Here is a 20987-nt window from a genome sequence, read left to right as displayed (position 1 = left end):
AAACAGGAACCACTTTTGGCTCGTGAGCACCACTTTCAAAACTGCTAGCTGAAATTATACAAAAGCTTCAGAGTGCATCTTTAAGAAACATTCAAATTAGTACCCAAATAAGCTTCAGGGAGCTGTGGGAACCTGCTGTAAATTCATGTTGGCCTAGACCACTTTTATTACAATATGTAAAATAATATTTTCAATTTACTTATGGCATATGATTTTGATAGATAGGTTTATGTATGAAATATATTGTTTACATGAGTTCACAATTCCATGTACTATTACTCTTCGTGATTATGCAAGGGATATGTTTTATATTTTTCATTATTTGTACAGTCATTCTTTACGGGTCTGTTTCTTGTGTTACCATATTAGGCCCCCATCCCAATTCAGAGGGTAGAAGAACCCACCATTCCAGCCCAAACAGAGACAGAGGGGTGCAAGGCCATTCATCCTAAACAGAGGGGTATTTTGTTATTTTTCGATTTTTAACACTTACACACAACTTATAGTAGGCCATGCTATGCTATTCAGAGGAAATAATGTACAGTGCATTCAGAAAGTATTCAGACTCCTTGACTTTTTCCACATTTTGTTACATTACAGCCTTATCCTAAAATTAATTAAATAAACAATTTCCTCAGCAATCTACACAAAATACCATATAATGACAAAGTGAAAACAGTTTGACATTTTTGCAAATGTATTAAAAACAAAAAACAGAAATACCTTATTTACATAAGTATTCAGACCCTTTGCTATGAGACTCGAAATTGAGCTCAGGTGCATCCTGTTTCCATTGATCATCCTTGAGCTGTTACTACAACTTGATTGGAGTACTACTGTGGTAAATTCAATTGATTGGACATGATTCGGAAAGGCACACATCTGTCTATATAAGGTCCCACAGTTGACAGTGCATGTCAGAGCAAAAACCAAGCCATGAGGTCGAAGGAATTGTCCGAAGAGCTCAAAGACAGGATTGTCGAGGCACAGATCTGGGGAAGGGTACCAAAAAATGTCTGCAGCATTGAAGGTCCCCAAGAACACAGTGGCCTCCATCATTCTTAAATGGAAGAAGTTCGGAGCCACCAAGACTCTTCCTAGAGCTGGCCGCCCGGCCAAACTGAGCAATCGAGGGAGAAGGGCCATGGTCAGGGAGGTGACCATGAACCCGATGGTCACTCTGACAGAGCCTCAAAGTGGAGATGGGAGAACCTTCTAGAAGGACAACCATCTCTGCAGCACTCCACCAATCAAGCCTTTATGTTAGAGTGGCCAGACGGAAGCCACTCTTCAGTAAAAGGCACATGACAGCCCGGTTGGAGTTTTCCAAAAGGCACCTAAAGTACAGAGAGATCGTTGATGAAAACCTGCTCCAGAGCGCTCAAGACCTCAGACTGGGGAGAAGGTTAACCTTCCGACAGGACAACGACCCTAACCACACAGCCAAGACAATGCAGGAGTGGCTTCGATACAAGTCTCTGAATGTCCTTGCGTGGCCCAGCCAGAGCCCGGACTTTAACCCGATCGAACATCTCTGGAGAGACCTTCAAAATAGCTGTGCAGCAATGCTCCCCATCCAACCTAACAGAGCTTGAGAGGATCTGCAGAGAAGAATGGGAGGAACTCCCCAAATACAGGTGTGCCAAGCTTGTAGCGTCATACCCAAGAGGACTCAAGGCTGTAATCACTGCCAAAAGTGCTTCAACAAAGTACTGAGTACTGAGTTTAGACACACCTACTCATTCAAGGTTTTGTCTTTATTTTTACTATTTTCACATTGTAAAATAATAGTGATGACATCAAAACTATGAAATAACACGCATGGAATCATGTAGTAACCAAAAAAGTGTTCAACAAATCAGAATATATTTTAGATTCTTCAAAGTAGCTACCCTTTGACTTAATGACAGCTTTTCTCACTCTTGGCATTCTCTCAACCAGCTTCATGAGGAATGCTTTCCCAACAGTCTTGAAGAAGTTCCCACATTTGCTGAGCACTTGTTGGCTGCTTTTCCTTCACTCTGCGGTCCAACTCATCCTAAACCATCTCAATTGGGTTGAGGTCGGGTGATTGTGGAGGCCAGGTCATCTGATGCAGCACTCCATCACTCTCCTTGGTCAAATAGCTCTTACACAGCCTGGAGGTGTGTTTTTCGTCAGTGTCTTGTTGAAAAACAAATGATAGTCCCACTAAGCACAAACCAGATGGGATGATGAATCCCTGCAGAATGCTGTGGTAGCCATTCTGGTTAAGTGTGCCTTCAATCCTAAATAAATCACTGTCAGTGTCACCAGCAAAGCTCCCCCACACCATCACACCTCCTCCTCCATGCTTCATGGTAGAAACGACACATCCGTAATTCTGTGACATTTTATTAATGGATGTAATTTAATATTGTTTTTAATGTCTCACAAAGACATTGCGGTTGGAACCAAAAATCTCTAATTTGGACTCACCAGTCCGAAGGACAGATTTCCACCGTTCTAATGTCCATTGCTCGTGTTTCTTGGCCCAAGCAAGTCTCTTCTTATTATTGGTGTCCTTTACTTGTGGTTTCTTTGCAGCAATTCGACCACGAAGACCTGATTCACACAGTCTCCTCTGAACAGTTGATGTTGAGATGTGTATGTTACTTGAACTCTGTGAAGCATTTATTTGCACCGCAATCTGAGGTGCAGTTAACTCTAATGAACTTACCATCATGAGAGCCAGTTTCATTGTAGCGCTTGATGTTTTTTTGCGACTGCACTTGAAGAAACTTTCAAAGTTCTTGACATTTTCCGGATTGACTGACTTTCATGTCCTAAAGTAATGATGGACTATCATTTCTCTTTGCTTATTTGAGCTGTTCTTGCCATAATATGGACTTGGTCTTTTACCAAATAGGGCTATCTTTTGTATACCTCCTCTACCTTGTCACAACACAACTGATTGACTTAAACACATTAAGAAGAATAGAAATTCCACAAATTAACTTTTAACAAGGCACACCTGTTAATTGAAATGCATTCCAGGTGACTACATCATGAAGCTGGTTGAGAGAATGCCAAGAGTGTGCAATGCTGTCATCAAGGCAAAGGATGGCTACTTTGAAGAATGTCAAATATAAAATATATTTTGATTTGTTTAACACTTTTTTGGTTACTACATGATTCCATATGTGTTATTTCATAGTTTTCATGTCTTCAGTATTATTCCACAGTGTAGAAAATAGTCAAAATAAACAAAATCCCTGGAGGGATTTGAGTAGGTGTGTCCAAACTTTTGACTGGTAATGTAACAAAACGCGGAGAAAGTCAATACTTTCCGTAGGCGCTGTATCACTGCACTTACAGTAATAGAGACATGCAAACAGAGGTAATTTACCGCATGAGGAAAAGAAGGCATATTACTGGGTACTGTTCAGTTAATACTGTTTTCTTATGGTTTACAATAAATGCTCTTAGTACGATGTCTAATACCTACTAATTAATCTTAATGAATACACAGAATTATAGAAAAATAAACAATTACATGTTCATTTTTCCGGTTCCTTCTCCGTTTCCTGGAGCAAATGGGAAAAAATGTATAAGTACCAAAAGGTTAGAAGCTGAGATGACGTTGCTTGTGACAAATATTTTTTTTTAATATTGGCAATATTGCTCATCGTCATCTGCTCTCATATAGCTGGAGAAAGGCGTCCTCTGGTGGTTCTACCTTGACAGTGTCACTTCCCAACTGCAAAACCAACCCAGAGCCCACACACAGTAGTACAAACTGCAACCCTGCTTTACTGAAATGCCTTTGTGGGTTCTGTACAAAACAAAGGTTTACTTGTAATTAATATGGATTCAGATAGTCTACAAAAGCTAATCCTTATCTGTCCTGTGTCTTCACCTGATGTCTCTCAGGACCAAGGTTAAGGAGGCCACAGTCATGGACTGATTCAGTCCATCAGGGGCAGGACGTCCCTCCAGGCTAAAGGCATCACTCTCAGATTTAACTTCAAAGCCAGTATAAATCAGGTGATATGCCATTACCTGTATTTAGAACATTTAGTACCACGACACCTGCTCGTCAAACATTTTATTCCAAAATCATGGGCATTAATATGGAGTTGGTTACCCCTTTGTTGCTATAACAGCCTCCACTCTTCTGGGAAGGCTTTCCTCTAGATGTTGGAACATTGCTGCAGGGACTTGATTCCATTCAGCCACAAGAGCATTAGTGAAGTCGGGCACTGATGTTGGGTGATTAGGTCTAGTTCGCAGTCGGCGTTCCAAATTCACCCCAAAGGTGTTCTATGGGGTTGAGGTCAGGGCTCAGTGCAGACCGGTCAAGTTCTTCCACACCGATCTGGATTGACCATTTCTGTATGGACCTCGCTTTGTGCTCGGGGGCATTGTCATGCTGAAATGGGAAAGGGCCTTCCCAAACTGTTGCCACAAAGTTGGAAGCACAGAATTGTCTAGAATGTCATTGTATGCTCTAGCATTAAGATTTCACTTCACTGGAACTAAGGGGCCTAACCTGAAACATGAAAAACAACCCCAGACCATTATTCCTCCTCCACCATTCTTTTAAGTTGGCACTATGCATTCTGACAGGTAGCGTTCTCCTGGCATCTGCCAACCCCAGATTCATCCGTCGGACTGCCAGATGGTGAATTGTGATTCATCACTCCAGATAACATGTTTCCACTGCTTGCGAGTCCAATGGCGGCAAGCTTTACACCAATCCAGCCGACGCTTGCCATTGTGCATGGTGAACTTAGGTTTGTGTGCGGCTGCTCGGCAACTCATTTCATGAAACTCCTAACGAACAATTATTGTGCTGATGTTGCTTCCAGAGGCGGTTTGGAACTCGGTAATGAGTGTTGCAACCGAGGACAGACAATTTTACGTGCTACGCACTTCAGAACTCGGCGGTCCCGTTCTGTGAGCTCGTGTGGCCTACCACTTTGCGGCTGAGTCATTGTTGCTCCTAGATGTTTCCACTTTACAATAACAGCACTTACAGTTGACCGGGGCAGCTCTAGCAGGGCAGAAATTTGAGGAACTGACTTGTTGGAAAGGTGGCATCATATGACGGTGCCATGTTGAATGTCACTGAGCTCTTCAGTAAGGCTATTCTACTGTCAATGTTAGTCTATTGAGATTTCATGGCTGTGTGCTCGATTTTATACACCTGTCAGCAACGGGTGTGGCTGAAATAGCCGAATACACTAATTTGAAGGGGTGTCCATATAGTTTTGTTTACTGGTTTTCAGACAGGAGTGACCCTCAATGACTGCTTCACCGGTATGAGGATCAGGGCAGGCCCAGGACAGGGTCCACAGAGGTGCAGTGGCGGGGAAGAGGCAGAGGCCGAGAAGGCCGGATTGTCATCCTGCAGTGATCACTGTTGAGGACCCATGTGCTTTCTGTAGCCTATATCAAAAGCATCTTATTAATCACACTCTTAACCCTTCCGATAGGCTTACATTTAACACTTTCCCCTTTACAGATTTACTGAACATCAACTTGTTTGACTGTAATCTAAAAGCACTAACGCAGTTACTGTACATGCTTTCTCATAAAGGTACATATGTACATGAGTCTGAAAGTGTCAGAAAGGCAAGTCCTCAAATAGTCCAGTGGTCCAAGTTCAATGAAGTACCCAAAGATGTAGGATGTTGTCACTTTATCTTGATGTTGGTTTTAGTATGTATGGCACAGATATTCATTACATTTCTTGGCTGTTTTAATGATCAGTTATATGGAAACCCGCAAAAGCGTTTTGCAGAGCAGTTAGGCCCATCACCTGAATTAGATTTGGCATGTCAGAGAATTTATGTGGCCGTGTTAACAAACGTTTTTGACCTCTGAAGAACTCAATTAATATTAGAACTCAAAATGACAAGTGATAAAGAAGAGCTGAAGTGACAGGTTACACCTATGTTCACACTCTTCATAAAGACCCTAGACACACATGTTATTTTGGGAAATATCATGTGAGGTTTGGACAGTGACCTGAGCCTGTTACCCAAAGTATTTATAGCACTGGTCTATGCAGCTGCATGTATATGTAGGCCATATTACATGATGTTTACAGCAACTGCTCTGGAAATATACTGATAAAATGTCAAACATTCATTTTAATGAGACTATTACTCATATGTTGTAAATTGGTGTAAATTAATTACAAAATATACAAAGAAAACGTTGTAGAATTAAATGTTTTATTTATTTGGTAATCAATAAATTTGCATTACCTGTATCTACACTTACAGATGTATCGGGTAAAGATAAATTGTATTAAATGAAATTAGATAGATTATGTAGCTAAATCACATTGCATGCATATTATGATATAATGATTTTGTTATAGCCTTGGCCTACTTTTATGATAGCCTACTGAAAGAGCTGACAAACTGAAGTCATCTTTCTGGGGGTTTTATTGGTCAGAGGGTGCAGTGACATCAGTTTTTCTCTATGTCCAATTTTGTCGTATTCAAAATGGTGGAGCAATAACAAACGCATTGTAAATTTCTACGGTAAGGAATTTGCAACGTTTAGTCTTAATGATTCATACTCATTGCGATGTAGATCATTCAAACCAATCATCTATTTTATTAACTACATATTTGTCTTGCAGTAAGTTAGAAATGATCGCCGTAGCAAAGCTTTGCACCAGATCACACACAGCATGCAAGCGAGATTTGGCCTAGCTAGCTAGCTAGTTAGCGTTAGCCACACAGTGATTGTATGGGAGGAGGGGAGGGGGGGTTGGCTGGCAGGCAGGCGGGCTCGTGTATGATCAACTGAGCTAACTAGTTTTTTGAAGAGTAATGGAGGAAATGATAGCTGGCTAGATATTAATAAGCAAGGTTAGGTTCGTATCTGGCGACAGAAATGTCACAGTCAACAAATATGATGACATGTCTAGCTAGCTAATGTTGGTTGGCCATAGCTCGCAGTAGTTAGTTACAGAACTTTCTTAACTACTGTTGTTATTTGTTCAGATTCATGCATCTGCAGTTGTAATAAGTTTGCATGGAATTGCATTCATTACACAACACGCTTTTGCAGAGCTGTAGCTGGAAAGAAAATAGAAGTGTGAAGAGACAGAGAAGGGTGCATTTTATTAGACTCCATTTCTTCAATATGACACACTGTGTTTTTTTGTATAAGTATCAGCATGGCAGACAAAAATGGCAAGAAAGGGAAACCTGTAGGCGTGAAGAGAACATTGACCAAGAGGGAACAAGAAGATCTGAAGAAAAAGGTAAGAGATTTGACCATTTTATAGATAGCCATCTGCAACAAAGTGTCGGCCTATGATTTTCAATTTTAAAACAATCCCTTTTCCAGGAAGAAGAAAAAGCAGCTGAAGTTTTTGAAGAGTTTTTAGCATGTTTTGACAGTAACGACAAAAGTGGAGTGAAGACTTTTGTCCGTGGGGGTATCGTCAATGCAACTAAAGGTGAGTGAAACATCCTGGCTAATCCAACTTTGGTTGGGTCCGTGTTGCGAACACTATATTTTCCATTATTTTAACGTCTACACGGTTACAATTTCTATTTGATTTGATTTTTTTTGCAGAAGAGGAAGCAGCAGAGGTTAAAAAGAGCAAGCTGTACCGACCGATCACCAAGTTTACTTCAGTGTCCCAGAACGTCTCACCAGCGCACACTTCTGAAATCAGAAGGCCTGTGAGTATCCATGTGAATCACTTACTGTGAATACAGAATGATACATTATTTTGTCCCCTTATATGTTTGCCTGGTCCACAGATTGTTAAAAAGAAGACGGAAGAGAAGAAGAAGAGCAACCTTGAACTTTTTAAAGAGGAGCTAAAGCAGTATGTTTTTGACACGCCGTAGTAATTCATGTTCTTTCATTATTTTACCAATTTGTTTATTTTTGTGTGTAAATAATTCTGTTCTCCTAGAATACAGGAGGAACGTGAAGAAAGGTACAAAAGAAAGACAAATGAGCCCGGAGGAGGATATGGAGACTTGGACATACCACTAACGCGACGATCAAGTAAGAGCCAAGTCTGTCCCTTGCAGTGGAATAAGAATGGTTTACTACAATAAGCCTTTGTCCAAATCAAAGATGAACCCTCTGTAGCTTTTACATGTTTAGCTACATATGAACGTCTCCCTCCAGTATTTGATGATGACCCAGCCATACCGAACACAACCAACCTGTACATTGGCTGCATTAGCCCCAAGGTAAAGAAACTATCTGCTTGGGATGTTTTGACAGGAGATAAAGATTCACAATATAGCCAGCTCTTCGTTTGTTTGGGACAAATTCAATTAACTTAAATGCTGACTAAATTGTGAAACTTTGCTGATATGATACTTCTAATGTGTCAGATGAATGAAGAAATGCTTTGCAAAGAGTTTGGCAAGTATGGTCCCCTGGCGAGTGTGAAGATCATGTGGCCCCGTAGTGACGAGGAACGCACAAGGGTCACAAATAGAGGCTTTGTGGCCTTCATGACCAGGAAAGATGCAGAGAGGGCCTTGGCTGCTCTAGACGGTGAGTCAATCTGTTATGAGGGAAAATTGCATTCTGTTCTGTAAACGATGCCAGATGATAAATGCCCTGCTCCGTGTTCCATTAACCTTGTAGGATCATTGCTCCTTTTTGCTGCAGGTAAAACGGTTATGGGTTTTGAAATGAAGCTGGGATGGGGGAAAGCTGTTCGCATCCCTCCCCAGCCACTCTATACACCCATAGGGGTACTTAAAATGTCCACGCCCCCACCCCCCTCCGGCCTGCCCTTCAACGCTCAGCCCAGAGACCGCTTCCGCAATGACTTTACCAAGCCATGGGGCAGGTCCAAGGAGGAGTTTGACAAGGTAGGTTGGCGCTTTTATTTATTTATTTAAGAGTGTAGGGCAGGACTCTCCAACCCTGTTCCTGGAGAGCCACCATCCTGTAGGTTTTCGCTCCTTCCCAAATTTAACGCACCTTTCTAATAATTAGCTGGTTGATGAGCTGAACCAGGTTAGTTACAACTGGGGTTGGAGCGAAAACCTACGGAAGGGTAGCTCTCCAGGAACAGGGTGAGGAGACCCCTGCTATAGTGTGTGTGCATGGTTCTGTCAAGTTGTTTAAATAATTGTTTTACTTTGTTTTAAACTACAGTTAATTTTCCAATTTTAGGTGTGTAGTAGATATTCTATGCAGGTTGATACATTTATCATAGGCTCAATCAACTGGACATTGCTTAGAATTTGATCTAGAATTCAGAACGGTATTTTATGCACAAAACAAAAGGGACGTGATGGTCATGTTCTCATATCAGTTCCGATTTCCATTTCCCTTTTTTAAATCCAGTTGGTTTGTCCTGTGGTGCATGTATAGACATGTTATGAATCTATTCCTTAGACTAGTAGTGTCTTAGTTTTAGGATATGTTCTAAGGCAGGGGAATTTGACCCAGATGGAGTTATGAGGTAGTTACAGAACCATATGTAATTAAAATGTTACTGTAAAAGTAAGAGGGTGGGGGTATTCTATAGATAATGTACTTTTAACGACAGTGTAACTGTCTCAAATGTGGGAACTTTTCCCCTCGTTAAAATAAAGTAGAGCTGTTACTGCTGTCCTCAGTTGATATGCTGTATGTGTCCTGCAGTGTTTCATCTGTGTATATATACTCACTTTTTTTATATCTTCACTATTTTATTTGACTTCACGAACAGACTCTGTCCGAAGCTGTAGTCAAAGTGGTTATCCCAACAGAAAGGTACACTCTCTATCCATTCTTACTACTACGACTGACCAGACATTCTCACAGACAGAACAGTGTTAGAGGACAGAGGCCCTGCCCTGGTGTACTGTTCTTGTGTATGTACGTGACAGACAGGAAGCCCCAGTCCTAAGTGCTACGTCTGTATGTACATGACTAATGGGAGAGGACAGCTGAGAACATAACTGTCTCATAGTTTGTAGTAGTGTCCTGTTCTAACATTGGTCTATCTATCTATCTTGTTGACAACATGGCCTATGTTCAGGGAATTGGTAACCCCTGCTGCTTAGGACTGGAGGCCCTATATCTAACTAGTAGGAGGGCCATGGGCCTCAGTTGAACATGGTTGAAGTGAATCATTGGCCTAGTAAGCAAAGCCCACAGTTTATTCATTCATGTCATCCTCATTAGATTAGTAAATGTCACCATTGTAATCCCCTGTCAGGAAAATGGATTGTTAGACTTAAGTGATTGTTGGAGTCAATTATATCCATTGAAACATACTAGGTACTAACTTCAGTGGCAACCTTTGTTCTTCCTACCTGTGTTGGCTGAGACACTGCAGACAGATGCAGCTAGAAAGCAAATCCATTTTAGATTAAAATCAGTAGTAGCTAATAGTATAATGTTGTCACTCTTATATATTGATATAGTCCCTCTTTTTTCATTTAGACACACTTACTGCTTCTTCATTTAGACACATAATAATAGACACATGACAGAAAGAAACACTACTTCTGATGTAACTACACACTAGGAACAGACCGTCTCCCCCACTCACTCGTGTGTGCAGACCAACACACATCACAACATATCCTCAACGTTGCTGTGATAAATGATTGCAGAGGGACAAATGTTCTAGAAGAGAGAGAGAGAGGTTAATGGGCTTGGGGTCAGTGTTCAGTGAGAGCTTTGACATGGCCACTGGTCTGGATGAGGGGGGACAAGTCACAGCGTCTGGTCTCATCCCCTCTCCTTTTACTCCACAGGAATCTGTTAGGCCTCATCCACAGGATGATAGAGTTTGTGGTGCGTGAGGGACCCATGTTTGAAGCCATCATTATGAGCAAAGAGAAGAACAACCCTGACTTGAGGTGATCTACCATTGCTGAGCTCTCCCTTTCCCTCTAGTCATACCATTGGTCTAAAGATGTCTTTTTAAACTCATTTTGAAACTGTTTTTATTCATGATTTCAGGTTTCTCTTTGACAACAAAAGCCAAGAGCATGTGTACTACCGCTGGAAACTCTACTCCATTCTCCAGGTAGGTCATGATCTGTCCTGGCTACAGCCCTATGACCATGAGGCCATCTCAAATCAAGTGTTATTTGCAGGGGCGAAAATCTGATATCAACTTTGGAGGGGACAATTACATTAAATTTTCTCAAGAGCAATTCCTGAGGGGGACACCAAAAGTAGTGCTGTAACACATAGCCTACATTGTAATATGGTAAATGTATATTGAGGAACCAAAGAAATAAGGTGTTTGCCGTACTCCTAACTACCGGTACCCAAAACTACACAACTAATCACAACAGCAATACCATTGCCTTTAACAAATCTTAGTTCAGTCACCAGTTTAAGTTGAGAGTGGGGGTATCCATGGCATTTTCCAATTATGTTCCTATTTTACAAGTAAAAAAAATGGAGAACCTTTCATAATGTTGCCAAACAAAGACTCAACAAACTTACCTGAGACTCCCTGTCTCTGCCAGTCTGTCCCTGCATATCTGTCCCCAACTCTGCTGCCTGTGTGCCATCTGTTGCCTGCTCTGCCTAATGACATCATTGTGAAACCTTCCCTGTAGCTCAGTTGGTAGAGCATGGTGTTTGCAACACCAGGGTTGTGGGTTCGATTCCCACGGGGGGCCAGCACAGGAAAAAGAATGTATGCATTCACTACTGTAAGTCGCTCTGGATAAGAGCGTCTGCTAAATGACTAAAATGAAATGAAACATTTCCATTAGAATTTCATTTCTTTCTTATGAACATTTTATCAACTAGTCTTTGAGATATTACGCTACTAGGGTTCTTACTTTGCGTTTTGGTGTACTGAAAAATACTCTGATGTCCGTCTTTTATTTTTCTACCTGGCTGGCTGGCTACACACACAGTGTGTAGGTTATTTACAGTAGGAGATGGGCTTCTATCATCTTATCTTTTATCATTCTATTTGGGCTTCGATCTAAAAGGTAGCTAGCAAATGTGAAACGGATTAAAATGACAAGAGTTGACAGCTGTATGAGTTCACCATTTACACAACATATGCTGCAACCTTTTGTAATTTTAATAGTTTGTTTCATATTGGCTGGCTTCCAACAATAGCTGAATTTGCAAAGCTAGCGAGCACCAATTCCGTTTCAGTGGTGTTTGCTATAATCTTTGCTACCCGGGTTAAATAAAGGTGGAATAAAATAAATAAATAAATAAAAGTTCCCTTGCGACAATTTAGCTTTTGCAACGAGACCATTAAATATATTTAAGACAATGGTAGAAGAGAGTGTAGTTCTGTTCAGTTTGGACTTCAGTTTATCGCTAACCTTATCGCAGGAACTTTGAAGCACTAACTTACATCATCTGCATGCTGATCTTGGAATAAATTGACGATAGCAAAGATTCCATCTTTGACGAGGCCACATAAATGGAATAGGTACTAGCTAGCTTAATAGTTCATATTTGCGCGCTAGCTCTGCATATTCAGCTAGTGTGTGTGTGCGATTGACTGGATTAACCTCACTTCAGTTACGTTCATTGAGTGCCTTTCAGACAGTAGATACGACCCCTCTGTTACCTTGCCAACTAAGGAACTGGCAGTGGATCAAAACATTGAGGCAAAGGGTGGGGTCGCAATTTTTTGAAACTTAAACGCGCTATTAAGTGTCTATAATCAGCACAATTGCTTTCATTGCGTATTATTAATATTATTTAAATTACATAGTTATGTTTCAGTGATATATTGGGGGGGACAAATCATATTTTTCCAAGGATGGGGGGGTCGTGTCCCCCCCCGGGATTTCCGCCCCTGGTTATGTCACATGCGCTGAATACAACTGGTGTACTTGACCATGAAATGCTTTCTTACGAGCCCTTCCCAACAATGCAGAGTTAAAAAAAAAATACAAATAGTAACACAATTGGAATAACATAAACAAGCATGAAGCTATATACAGGGAGTATCAGTACTAGACCAATGTGCAAAGGTATTTGAGGTAGATATGTACATGAAGGCAGGTTAAAGTGACTGGGCATCAGGAGAGATAATGTATTAGAGGTAGATATGTACATGAAGGCAGGTTAAAGTGACTAGGCATCAGGAGAGATAATAAGGTATTTGAGGTAGATATGTACATGAAGGCAGGTTAAAGTGACTAGGCATCAGGAGAGATAATAATAGAAGTAAAATAAAGAACAGTACCTACCCAGCACCTCTGCTGTGCCTCATCCCTCTCCCTCCATCCCCAGGGCGAGCCCCCCAGTGAGTGGAGGACCGCAGACTTCCGGATGTTCCGTGGGGGCTCCATCTGGAGGCCGCCCCTCCTAAACCCCTACCTCCATGGAGATGAGGAGGCGGGAGAGGAAGAGGAGTCTCCCTCCCTGGAGGAGGAGCTGCTGAAAAAGGGCCAGCTGAAGACAGAGTGAGTGTTGCTGTAGATACAGGGCAGAGAGGGAGGTTCTGAGGCAGACTAAAGATGAAAAGCATTCTCTCATGGATCTGACGTGTTACTGGAAAAACTGCCTTTGGAATATGGACATTCTCAGGATAAATGAATGCGTGTTTTTATTGCAGGCACAGGGAGAGACTGGAGACGCTGCTGAGAGGACTCACCCCTCGTAGGGAGGACATTGGTGATGCTATGCTGTTCTGTCTGGAGAGAGCCGAGGCAGCGGAGGAGGTGGTGGGGTCCATCGCAGAGTCCCTGTCCCTCCTTCAGACACCACTGCAGAAAAAGGTCCCTTAACCTATGACAGTCTTACAAGATCAAGCACATTCACATGGCATATAGTATATAGAAAACATGTATTATCAACGGTCCCTGGAGAAATTAGGGTGAAGTGACTTGCTCAAGGCACAGACAGATTTTTCACCTTGTCGGTTACAGAACCAACTTTAACCACTAGGTTACCTGCCACCCAGATTATTGCTCACAGTCATATCTATCTTTATTCCCACAGATTGCCAGACTGTACCTTGTATCGGACATCTTGTACAACTCCTGTGCCAAAGTTGCCAATGCATCTTATTATCGCAAATAGTAAGAAAAGTATATTTTAAATAAGTCTGACATTATATAATACACATGCTCTGTGGTCATACTGTCCATCCTTCTGTCTAACGGTTTATTGTTTCTCTGTTCCTTCAGTTTTGAAGCAAAATTGCCCCAGATATTTGGTGACATTAGTGATGCATATAGAAACATACAAGCAAGACTACAAGCTGAACAGTTCAAGGTAATGAGTGTAGTTAAAAACAAATGACAATGATTTATAATCTTTTTCCATGCTTGTGATCTGTTATTGCCTTGGCCAGAACAAATACATTATCACTCACCCATATGTCTTCTGTCCTCAGCAAAAGATAATGGGCTGTTTCAGGGCCTGGGAAGACTGGGCCGTATACCCAGAGTCTTACCTGATCCAGCTGCAGAACATCTTCCTGGGTCTGATCAAGGCAGGAGAGGAGGTGATCGAGAGGGTAGAGGTGAGCTGGATCTCAGGACCTGTCCTGGACAAGACATGGAAAAGAGTTTTGATCAATGCCTATTTTACTGATGACACTGTTACAGTGCCTTGCGAAAGTATTCGGCCCCCTTGAACTTTGACCTTTTGCCACATTTCAGGCTTCAAACATAAAGATATAAAACTGTAATTTTTTTGTGAAGAATCAACAACAAGTGGGACACAATTATGAAGTGGAACGAAATTTCTTGGATATTTCAAACTTTTTTAACAAATAAAACACTGAAAAATTGGCCGTGCAAAATTATTCAGCCCCCTTAAGTTAATACTTTGTAGGGCCACCTTTTGCTGCGATTACAGCTGTAAGTCGCTTGGGGTATGTCTCTATCAGTTTTGCACATCGCGAGACTAATTTTTGCCCATTCCTCCTTGCAAAACAGTTCGAGCTCAGTGAGGTTGGATGGAGAGCGTTTGTGAACAGCAGTTTTCAGTTCTTTCCACAGATTCTCGATTGGATTCAGGTCTGGACATTGACTTGGCCATTCTAACACCTGGATATGTTTATTTGTGAACCATTCCATTGTAGATTTTGCTTTATGTTTTGGATCATTGTCTTGTTGGAAGACAAATCTCCGTCCCAGTCTCAGGTCTTTTGCAGACTCCATCAGGTTTTCTTCCAGAATGGTCCTGTATTTGGCTCCATCCATCTTCCCATCAATTTTAACCATCTTCCCTGCCCCTGCTGAAGAAAAGCAGGCCCAAACCATGATGCTGCCACCACCATGTTTGACAGTGGGGATGGTGTGTTCAGGGTGATGAGCTGTGTTGCTTTTACGCCAAACATAACGTTTTGCATTGTTGCCAAAAAGTTTAATTTTGGTTTCATCTGACCAGAGCACCTTCTTCCACATGTTTGGTGTGTCTCCCAGGTGGCTAGTGGCAAACTTTAAATGACACTTTTTATGGATATCTTTAAGAAATGGCTTTCTTCTTGCCACTCTTCCATAAAGGCCAGATTTGTGCAGTATACGACTGATTGTTGTCCTATGGACAGAGTCTCCCACCTCAGCTGTAGATCTCTGCAGTTCATCCAGAGTGATCATGGGCCTCTTGGCTGCATCTCTGAACAGTCTTCTCCTTGTATGAGCTGAAAGTTTAGAGGGACGGCCGGGTCTTCGTAGATTTGCAGTGGTCTGATACTCCTTCCATTTCAATATTATCGCTTGCACAGTGCTCCTTGGGATGTTTAAAGCTTGGAAAATCTTTTTGTATCCAAATCCGGCTTTAAACTTCTCCACAACAGTATCTCGGACCTGCCTGGTGTGTTCCTTGTTCTTCATGATGCTCTCTGCGCTTTAAACGTAACTCTGAGACTATCACAGAGCAGGTGCATTTATACGGAGACTTGATTACACACAGGTGGATTCTATTTATCATCATTAGTCATTTAGGTCAACATTGGATCATTCAGAGATCCTCACTGAACTTCTGGAGAGAGTTTGCTGCACTGAAAGTAAAGGGGCTGAATAATTTTGCACGGCCAATTTTTCAGTTTTTTATTTGTTAAAAAAGTTTGAAATATCCAATAAATTTCGTTCCACTTCATTATTGTGTCCCACTTGTTGTTGATTCTTCACAAAAAATGACAGTTTTATATCTTTATGTTTGAAGCCTGAAATGTGGCAAAAGGTCGAAAAGTTCAAGGGGGCCGAATACTTTCGCAAGGCACTGTACATTCTCTGATAGTGTGTGTAAATATACAATTCAGCTAGAAGCAGAGCTGAAATTAGCAACATTGGTTTATGTGGGCTGGGTATATCTCACCTCAGGTGTCGTCTCCAGACCTGGATGGAGCCCCGTTGGATGGGGCACCGTTAGACGGAGCTCCGCTGGACAACCTTGACGGCTCACCCCTGGCCTGGGACCCTGCCTCCCTGGATGGGGTGCCTGTTGATGACATCGACGGGGTTCCCCTGGGTGCACCCATGGAGGACATTGACGGAATGCCTTGTAAGTCAATCTGGCAGAATTTCTGTGAAAAATGGAAACCACGAAAGTGTTATAAGATGTGGACTTGATGTAAGTTTGTGTTCTGCAGTGGATGACCTGGCCCACTCAAGAGTGGCTCTATCTAAATGGGAGAGGGTGGACGATGCTGACGCTCTCCCACAAGGTACTGTACTGTCAGCACTGTCAACCCAACAATCATATCTCTACTCCTAACCTACAGCTCACCCTGCCACTTCCTCTTTCAGCTAACACTGAATCAAAATGGGACACTTTGGGAGAGCGAGACTTGGGGGATGACCTGAATGCCAGGTAAGAACCCGGTGCAGGCACTCTTCCCCATCACTGAAACCCAACTCATCAGAGTAACTAATGTAGCATGTGCTGCTGTTGAGTGGTGTTTTCCAGCTCCAGTCCCCCCAACAGTACAGTTTTGTTGTAACCCTGGACAAAACAAAGGGCTTAATGATTAATTGACAAGTAGAATAAGGTGTGCTTGTATGGGGCCATAACACATATGTACTGTTGGGAGAACTGGAGATGGGACATTTTGTTAGAGATTAGTTGACTGGCAACAAATTGTTGCTACATTTGGGGGAAACTTCATTGAGTTTGTTTGGAACAAATCGGGCTGAGAAGATAAAGGTAAACTGCAGGCAAGGAGATTGAGTCTAAAACAACTAACTTAACTTGGTGTGTCCCTAGATCAATCCCTTTCTGGAGACCTGATTGCTGCTAAAAAAAAATCTGAAATGGCAAACAAATTTAAATGTTTGTATGATATTTTAACATCAAAGTTAAGAAACTGCTTGTGTCATGTTGATTATGCCTGCTCTGCTTGGTATAGTGGGCTATCAAAAAAGCTGAAAGAGAGAATGCAGGTCATGCAAAATAATGTTATCAGGTATATGCCGAATGTTCCCCCTAGGACCCACATAATGTTATCAGGTATATGCCGAATGTTCCCCCTAGGACCCACATAATGTTATCAGGTATATGCTGAATGTTCCCCCTAGGACCCACATAATGTTATCAGGTATATGCTGAATGTTCCCCCTAGGACCCACATAATGTTATCAGGTATATGCTGAATGTTCCCCCTAGGACCCACATAATGTTATCAGGTATATGCCGAATGTTCCCCCTAGGACCCACATAATGTTATCAGGTATATGCTGAATGTTCCCCCTAGGACCCACATAATGTTATCAGGTATATGCCGAATGTTCCCCCTAGGACCCACATAATGTTATCAGGTATATGCTGAATGTTCCCCCTAGGACCCACATAAGGGTACAGGAGTTCCGGAGAGGTGGGCTTGTTGCCTATGGAGTCCAGAGTGGACCAACTTACACTTAATCATACGTTTGACATCTTAAATGATTGTGCCCCACGTTACATGAAAAACCACATTGGTATGGTCTGTAACCAACACAGTCACAATACCAGAGCTAGTATTATGTCTTGTAAAATCCTAAGAGTAAACAGTGCTGTGAGGATGACATTTTTCTATACAGGCATTTGTTTATGGAATAGCCTCCCCCTGGAGATCAAGAAAAAATAGCTTTAAAAAGCAGTTGAAGGTTTTCATTTGGACAAGGTTGTCTAAGTAAGAGAAACCCCTCCACTGCCCCTTGTGTCCCTACTGCTGGTCAGGTGTATTATTTGAAGGATCGGTATGATGTGCAATTCATAATTGTTTTGTGAAATTAATATTGTTGATTTTTAAGGTTAGGGAAAAGTGACACTTTAGAACGTCAATATACATGAATGGTTGTTTAATTTTGTCTTGCCTTTTAATCATTGTGTTATTGTTTTTACCATCAAGGTCCACTTTGGAAACAAGCATTTTAATTAATACTTTCAAGTGATATCCTCTGGGTCCACATTGTACATTTTGTTGTATATGTCTGTTACTCAAAATAAATTATCTCCCCCTGGTCCACAGTGCTAACATTAAGGGAGGAGATGGGAAGTCCGAGGATGACAGCAGCGATGATGACAGCCCCTCTAAGTACGACAATGCTGACTTCAAGAGCTCCCTCAGCAGTTTTGAGATGTCTGAAAGCAAGAGGAGCCGGCTGAGAGAGCTGGAGGTAAGCACAGTCAACAATGTCTACTAGGACCAAGTAACACAGCACGTGACACACTGCAGCAGACCTTCAGACTCAGTCCATACCGGTCAACCAACTAATACTTATACATACAGTGCCTTCAGAAAGTATTTACACCCCTTCACTTATTCCACATTTTCTTGTTACAGCCTGAATTCAAAATTGATTTGTTTTTCTCACCCATTTACACACAAAATCAATCACATGTATTTATAAAGCCCTTTTTACAGCAGCAGATGTCAAAGTGCTATACAGAAACCCAGCCTAAAACAATGCAGAAGCACAGTGGCTAGGACAAACTCCCTAGAAAGGCAGGAGCCTAGGAATAAGCCAGGCTCTGAGGGGTGGCCAGTCCTCTTCTGGCTGGAAATTATAAGAGTACATGGCCATGTAAGGCCAAGTGAACAAATTTAAATAAGTATTCACACCACTGAGTCAGTACTTTGTAGAATCACCTTTGGCAGAGATTACAGTGAGTCTGAATTGTGCAACATTTACCCATTTATTTTCATAATTCTTCAAGCTCTGCCAAATTGGTTGTTGATCATTACTAGACAACCATTTTCAGTTCTTGCTGTAGATTTGTCAAAACTAACTCAGCCACTGTCTTCTTGGTAAGCTACTCCAGTGCAGGACATAGACATCTGATATTGGCAGAAAGCTTAGATTCTTGTTAATCTAACTGCACTGTCCAAGTTACAGTAGCTATTGTTTGAGTGCAATTTAACATATTTATTACTAAACAAATTAGGCACATTTGGGCAGTCTTGATACAAAATTTTGACCAGAAATACAATGGTTCATCGGATCAGTGAAACTTTGCACATACACTGCTGCCATCAAGTGGCCAAAATCTGAATTGCACCTGGGCTGGAATTATGCATTTCAAAGATGGTACAAAATAACATTTTACCAGATGTGTGTTACATTCCTTTCAAATGGTACCAAGAATATGCATATCCTTGCTTCAGGGCCTGAGCTACTAGCAGTTAGATTTGGGTATGACATTTTAGGCGAAAATTGAGAAAGGGGTGGATCCTTGAGTTTAGAGTAAATTCTTAATTGTGGGTTAACAACATTTTTACCTTGTCAGCTCAGGGACAAGGTAAAAAAATGTTACACTATTATTGCACACAGTTCAACTTATGTGACTTGTTATGCATATTTTTAACCCTGAACTTATTTAGGCTTGCCATAACAAAAGGGGATGAATACTTGACTCAAGACATTTCAGCTTTTCATACATTTTTTTAGGCTAGCGACAAAAAAAGCAAAATTATCCATTTTAAATTTAGGCTGTAACAAGATGTGGGAAAAGTAAAGGGGTCTGAAGGCAAAACCCGAATACGCTCGGCAGTTTGTTTGATTACCATTAATTTATGCAACAATTGGACCCACTGTCCAAATGTGTGTATCTTATATTTCCTCAATGTGTCTCTGCTGCAGGTGAAGGTGATGAAGTTCCAGGATGAGCTGGAGTCTGGGAAGAAGCCCAGGAAGTCAGGGTTAAACATGCAGAAACAGGTGGCGCACTACAGGAACAAGCTGTTGCAAAAAGTGAGTTTCTAGTGTACTTTTATTTCATAAGCCCAGCAGTAAGGGAAACTGTCCAGATACCATGAAGTTGCAGGTTTAATTGTGACTTTAAAGAAAACTTCACCGGTTGCAATGGCTCCACATGTTCTGTTTACCTCAGGAGTTTGATAAGGATGACAAGGAGAAGAGAGAGAGATCCATTCCAAAATCAAAAGAGCGATCAAAGAAGGATGAACGGAGAGACAAGGCGGAGGAGACCTGTAAAGGACGGGACAAGGAGAAGAGTAAAAGGAGTCAAGACCGGGACAGGGGACGGAGTAGAGACACAGAGGAGCGGACACAGAAATACAGAGGACATTCTCCAGCAAAGTAAGGCCTATGTGAAACCATTGTTCCATTTAATTTGTGTTCAGCATTCTATATTTGTGCTGACTCACCCCTATCCCACAGAATCAAGTCAAAGTCTCCCAAGAAGTCCAAGCGGTCCCGGTCGCCCTCGCCAGTCAGGAAGACGTGGAGGAGGTCTAGCTCCCGGTCGCCACACCGCTCCCACAAAAAGACTAAGAAGAGCAAACACTGATCCTGAGGCCTATGCCTCTCCCCCTGAAGCAGCCAGGCGGCTTTCATGGACTGCCCTGCTCCACCAGTGCTGACCATGCCACACGCTTCTTTCCCACAATGCCTCTGAACTGCCTCTGCAGACCAACTGACAGCTGTTTCCCTCTGCAGTGAAGATTTGGCAATTTTTTTGTAAGATGAACATTGTTTGTACAGTTGTTTTCCCGTCAGGTTGTTTTTAAACCCCATTCAGATTGCGACTAGTTCCTGAGACAATAAATCACTCTTGGCAATGTGTCTGTGTTGTCATCCATGCTCCAGGATGGGGAATGGATTAGCTGAGGGTACCACATGTCATTTAGCCTT

At 41.9% G+C, this 20987-nt stretch overlaps 1 protein-coding gene across 3 annotated transcripts; it reads left to right on the top strand.

The window, feature by feature from the left end:
* Positions 1–6418: 6418 nt before the first annotated feature.
* On the top strand, positions 6419–20918 carry LOC106563440 (U2 snRNP-associated SURP motif-containing protein). 3 transcript variants are annotated; one of them, XM_014129014.2, is made up of 24 exons: positions 6419–6515; positions 7153–7246; positions 7333–7444; positions 7564–7673; positions 7755–7822; positions 7913–8007; positions 8134–8198; positions 8346–8511; positions 8629–8834; positions 9683–9726; positions 10719–10823; positions 10927–10993; positions 13192–13364; positions 13517–13679; positions 13903–13982; positions 14091–14178; positions 14300–14428; positions 16236–16416; positions 16505–16579; positions 16662–16725; positions 18362–18509; positions 19974–20084; positions 20224–20432; positions 20514–20918. In XM_014129014.2, the coding sequence occupies exons 2-24, from the start codon at positions 7160–7162 to the stop codon at positions 20641–20643; spliced, it is 2676 nt and encodes an 891-aa protein (XP_013984489.1). In that variant the 5' UTR covers positions 6419–6515; positions 7153–7159; the 3' UTR covers positions 20644–20918. The 3 variants fall into 3 exon arrangements, with proteins under 3 accessions (XP_013984489.1, XP_013984487.1, XP_082814364.1); XM_014129012.2 differs by having other exon boundaries at positions 8095–8198; XM_082958238.1 differs by having other exon boundaries at positions 6467–6515; positions 7159–7246; positions 8095–8198.
* The last annotated feature ends 69 nt before the right edge of the window (positions 20919–20987 follow it).

This window comes from Salmo salar, chromosome 11, assembly GCF_965601325.2.
Source record: "Salmo salar chromosome 11, fSalSal1, whole genome shotgun sequence".
In the NCBI taxonomy this organism is placed as follows: Eukaryota; Metazoa; Chordata; class Actinopteri; order Salmoniformes; family Salmonidae; genus Salmo; species Salmo salar.
The sequence above is the reverse complement of the archived record's forward strand: the minus strand, read 5'-3'. Positions and strand labels throughout refer to the sequence as shown.

Bases quoted from the DNA above. Each gene is read 5' to 3' on its own strand.
- LOC106563440 (XM_014129012.2), top strand. From the start codon at position 7,160: ATGGCAGACAAAAATGGCAAGAAAGGGAAACCTGTAGGCGTGAAGAGA. The intron at 8,199-8,345 runs GTAAAGAAACTA...CTAATGTGTCAG, and splicing joins TTGGCTGCATTAGCCCCAAG to ATGAATGAAGAAATGCTTTG. The intron at 10,824-10,926 runs GTGATCTACCAT...TCATGATTTCAG, and splicing joins AAGAACAACCCTGACTTGAG to GTTTCTCTTTGACAACAAAA.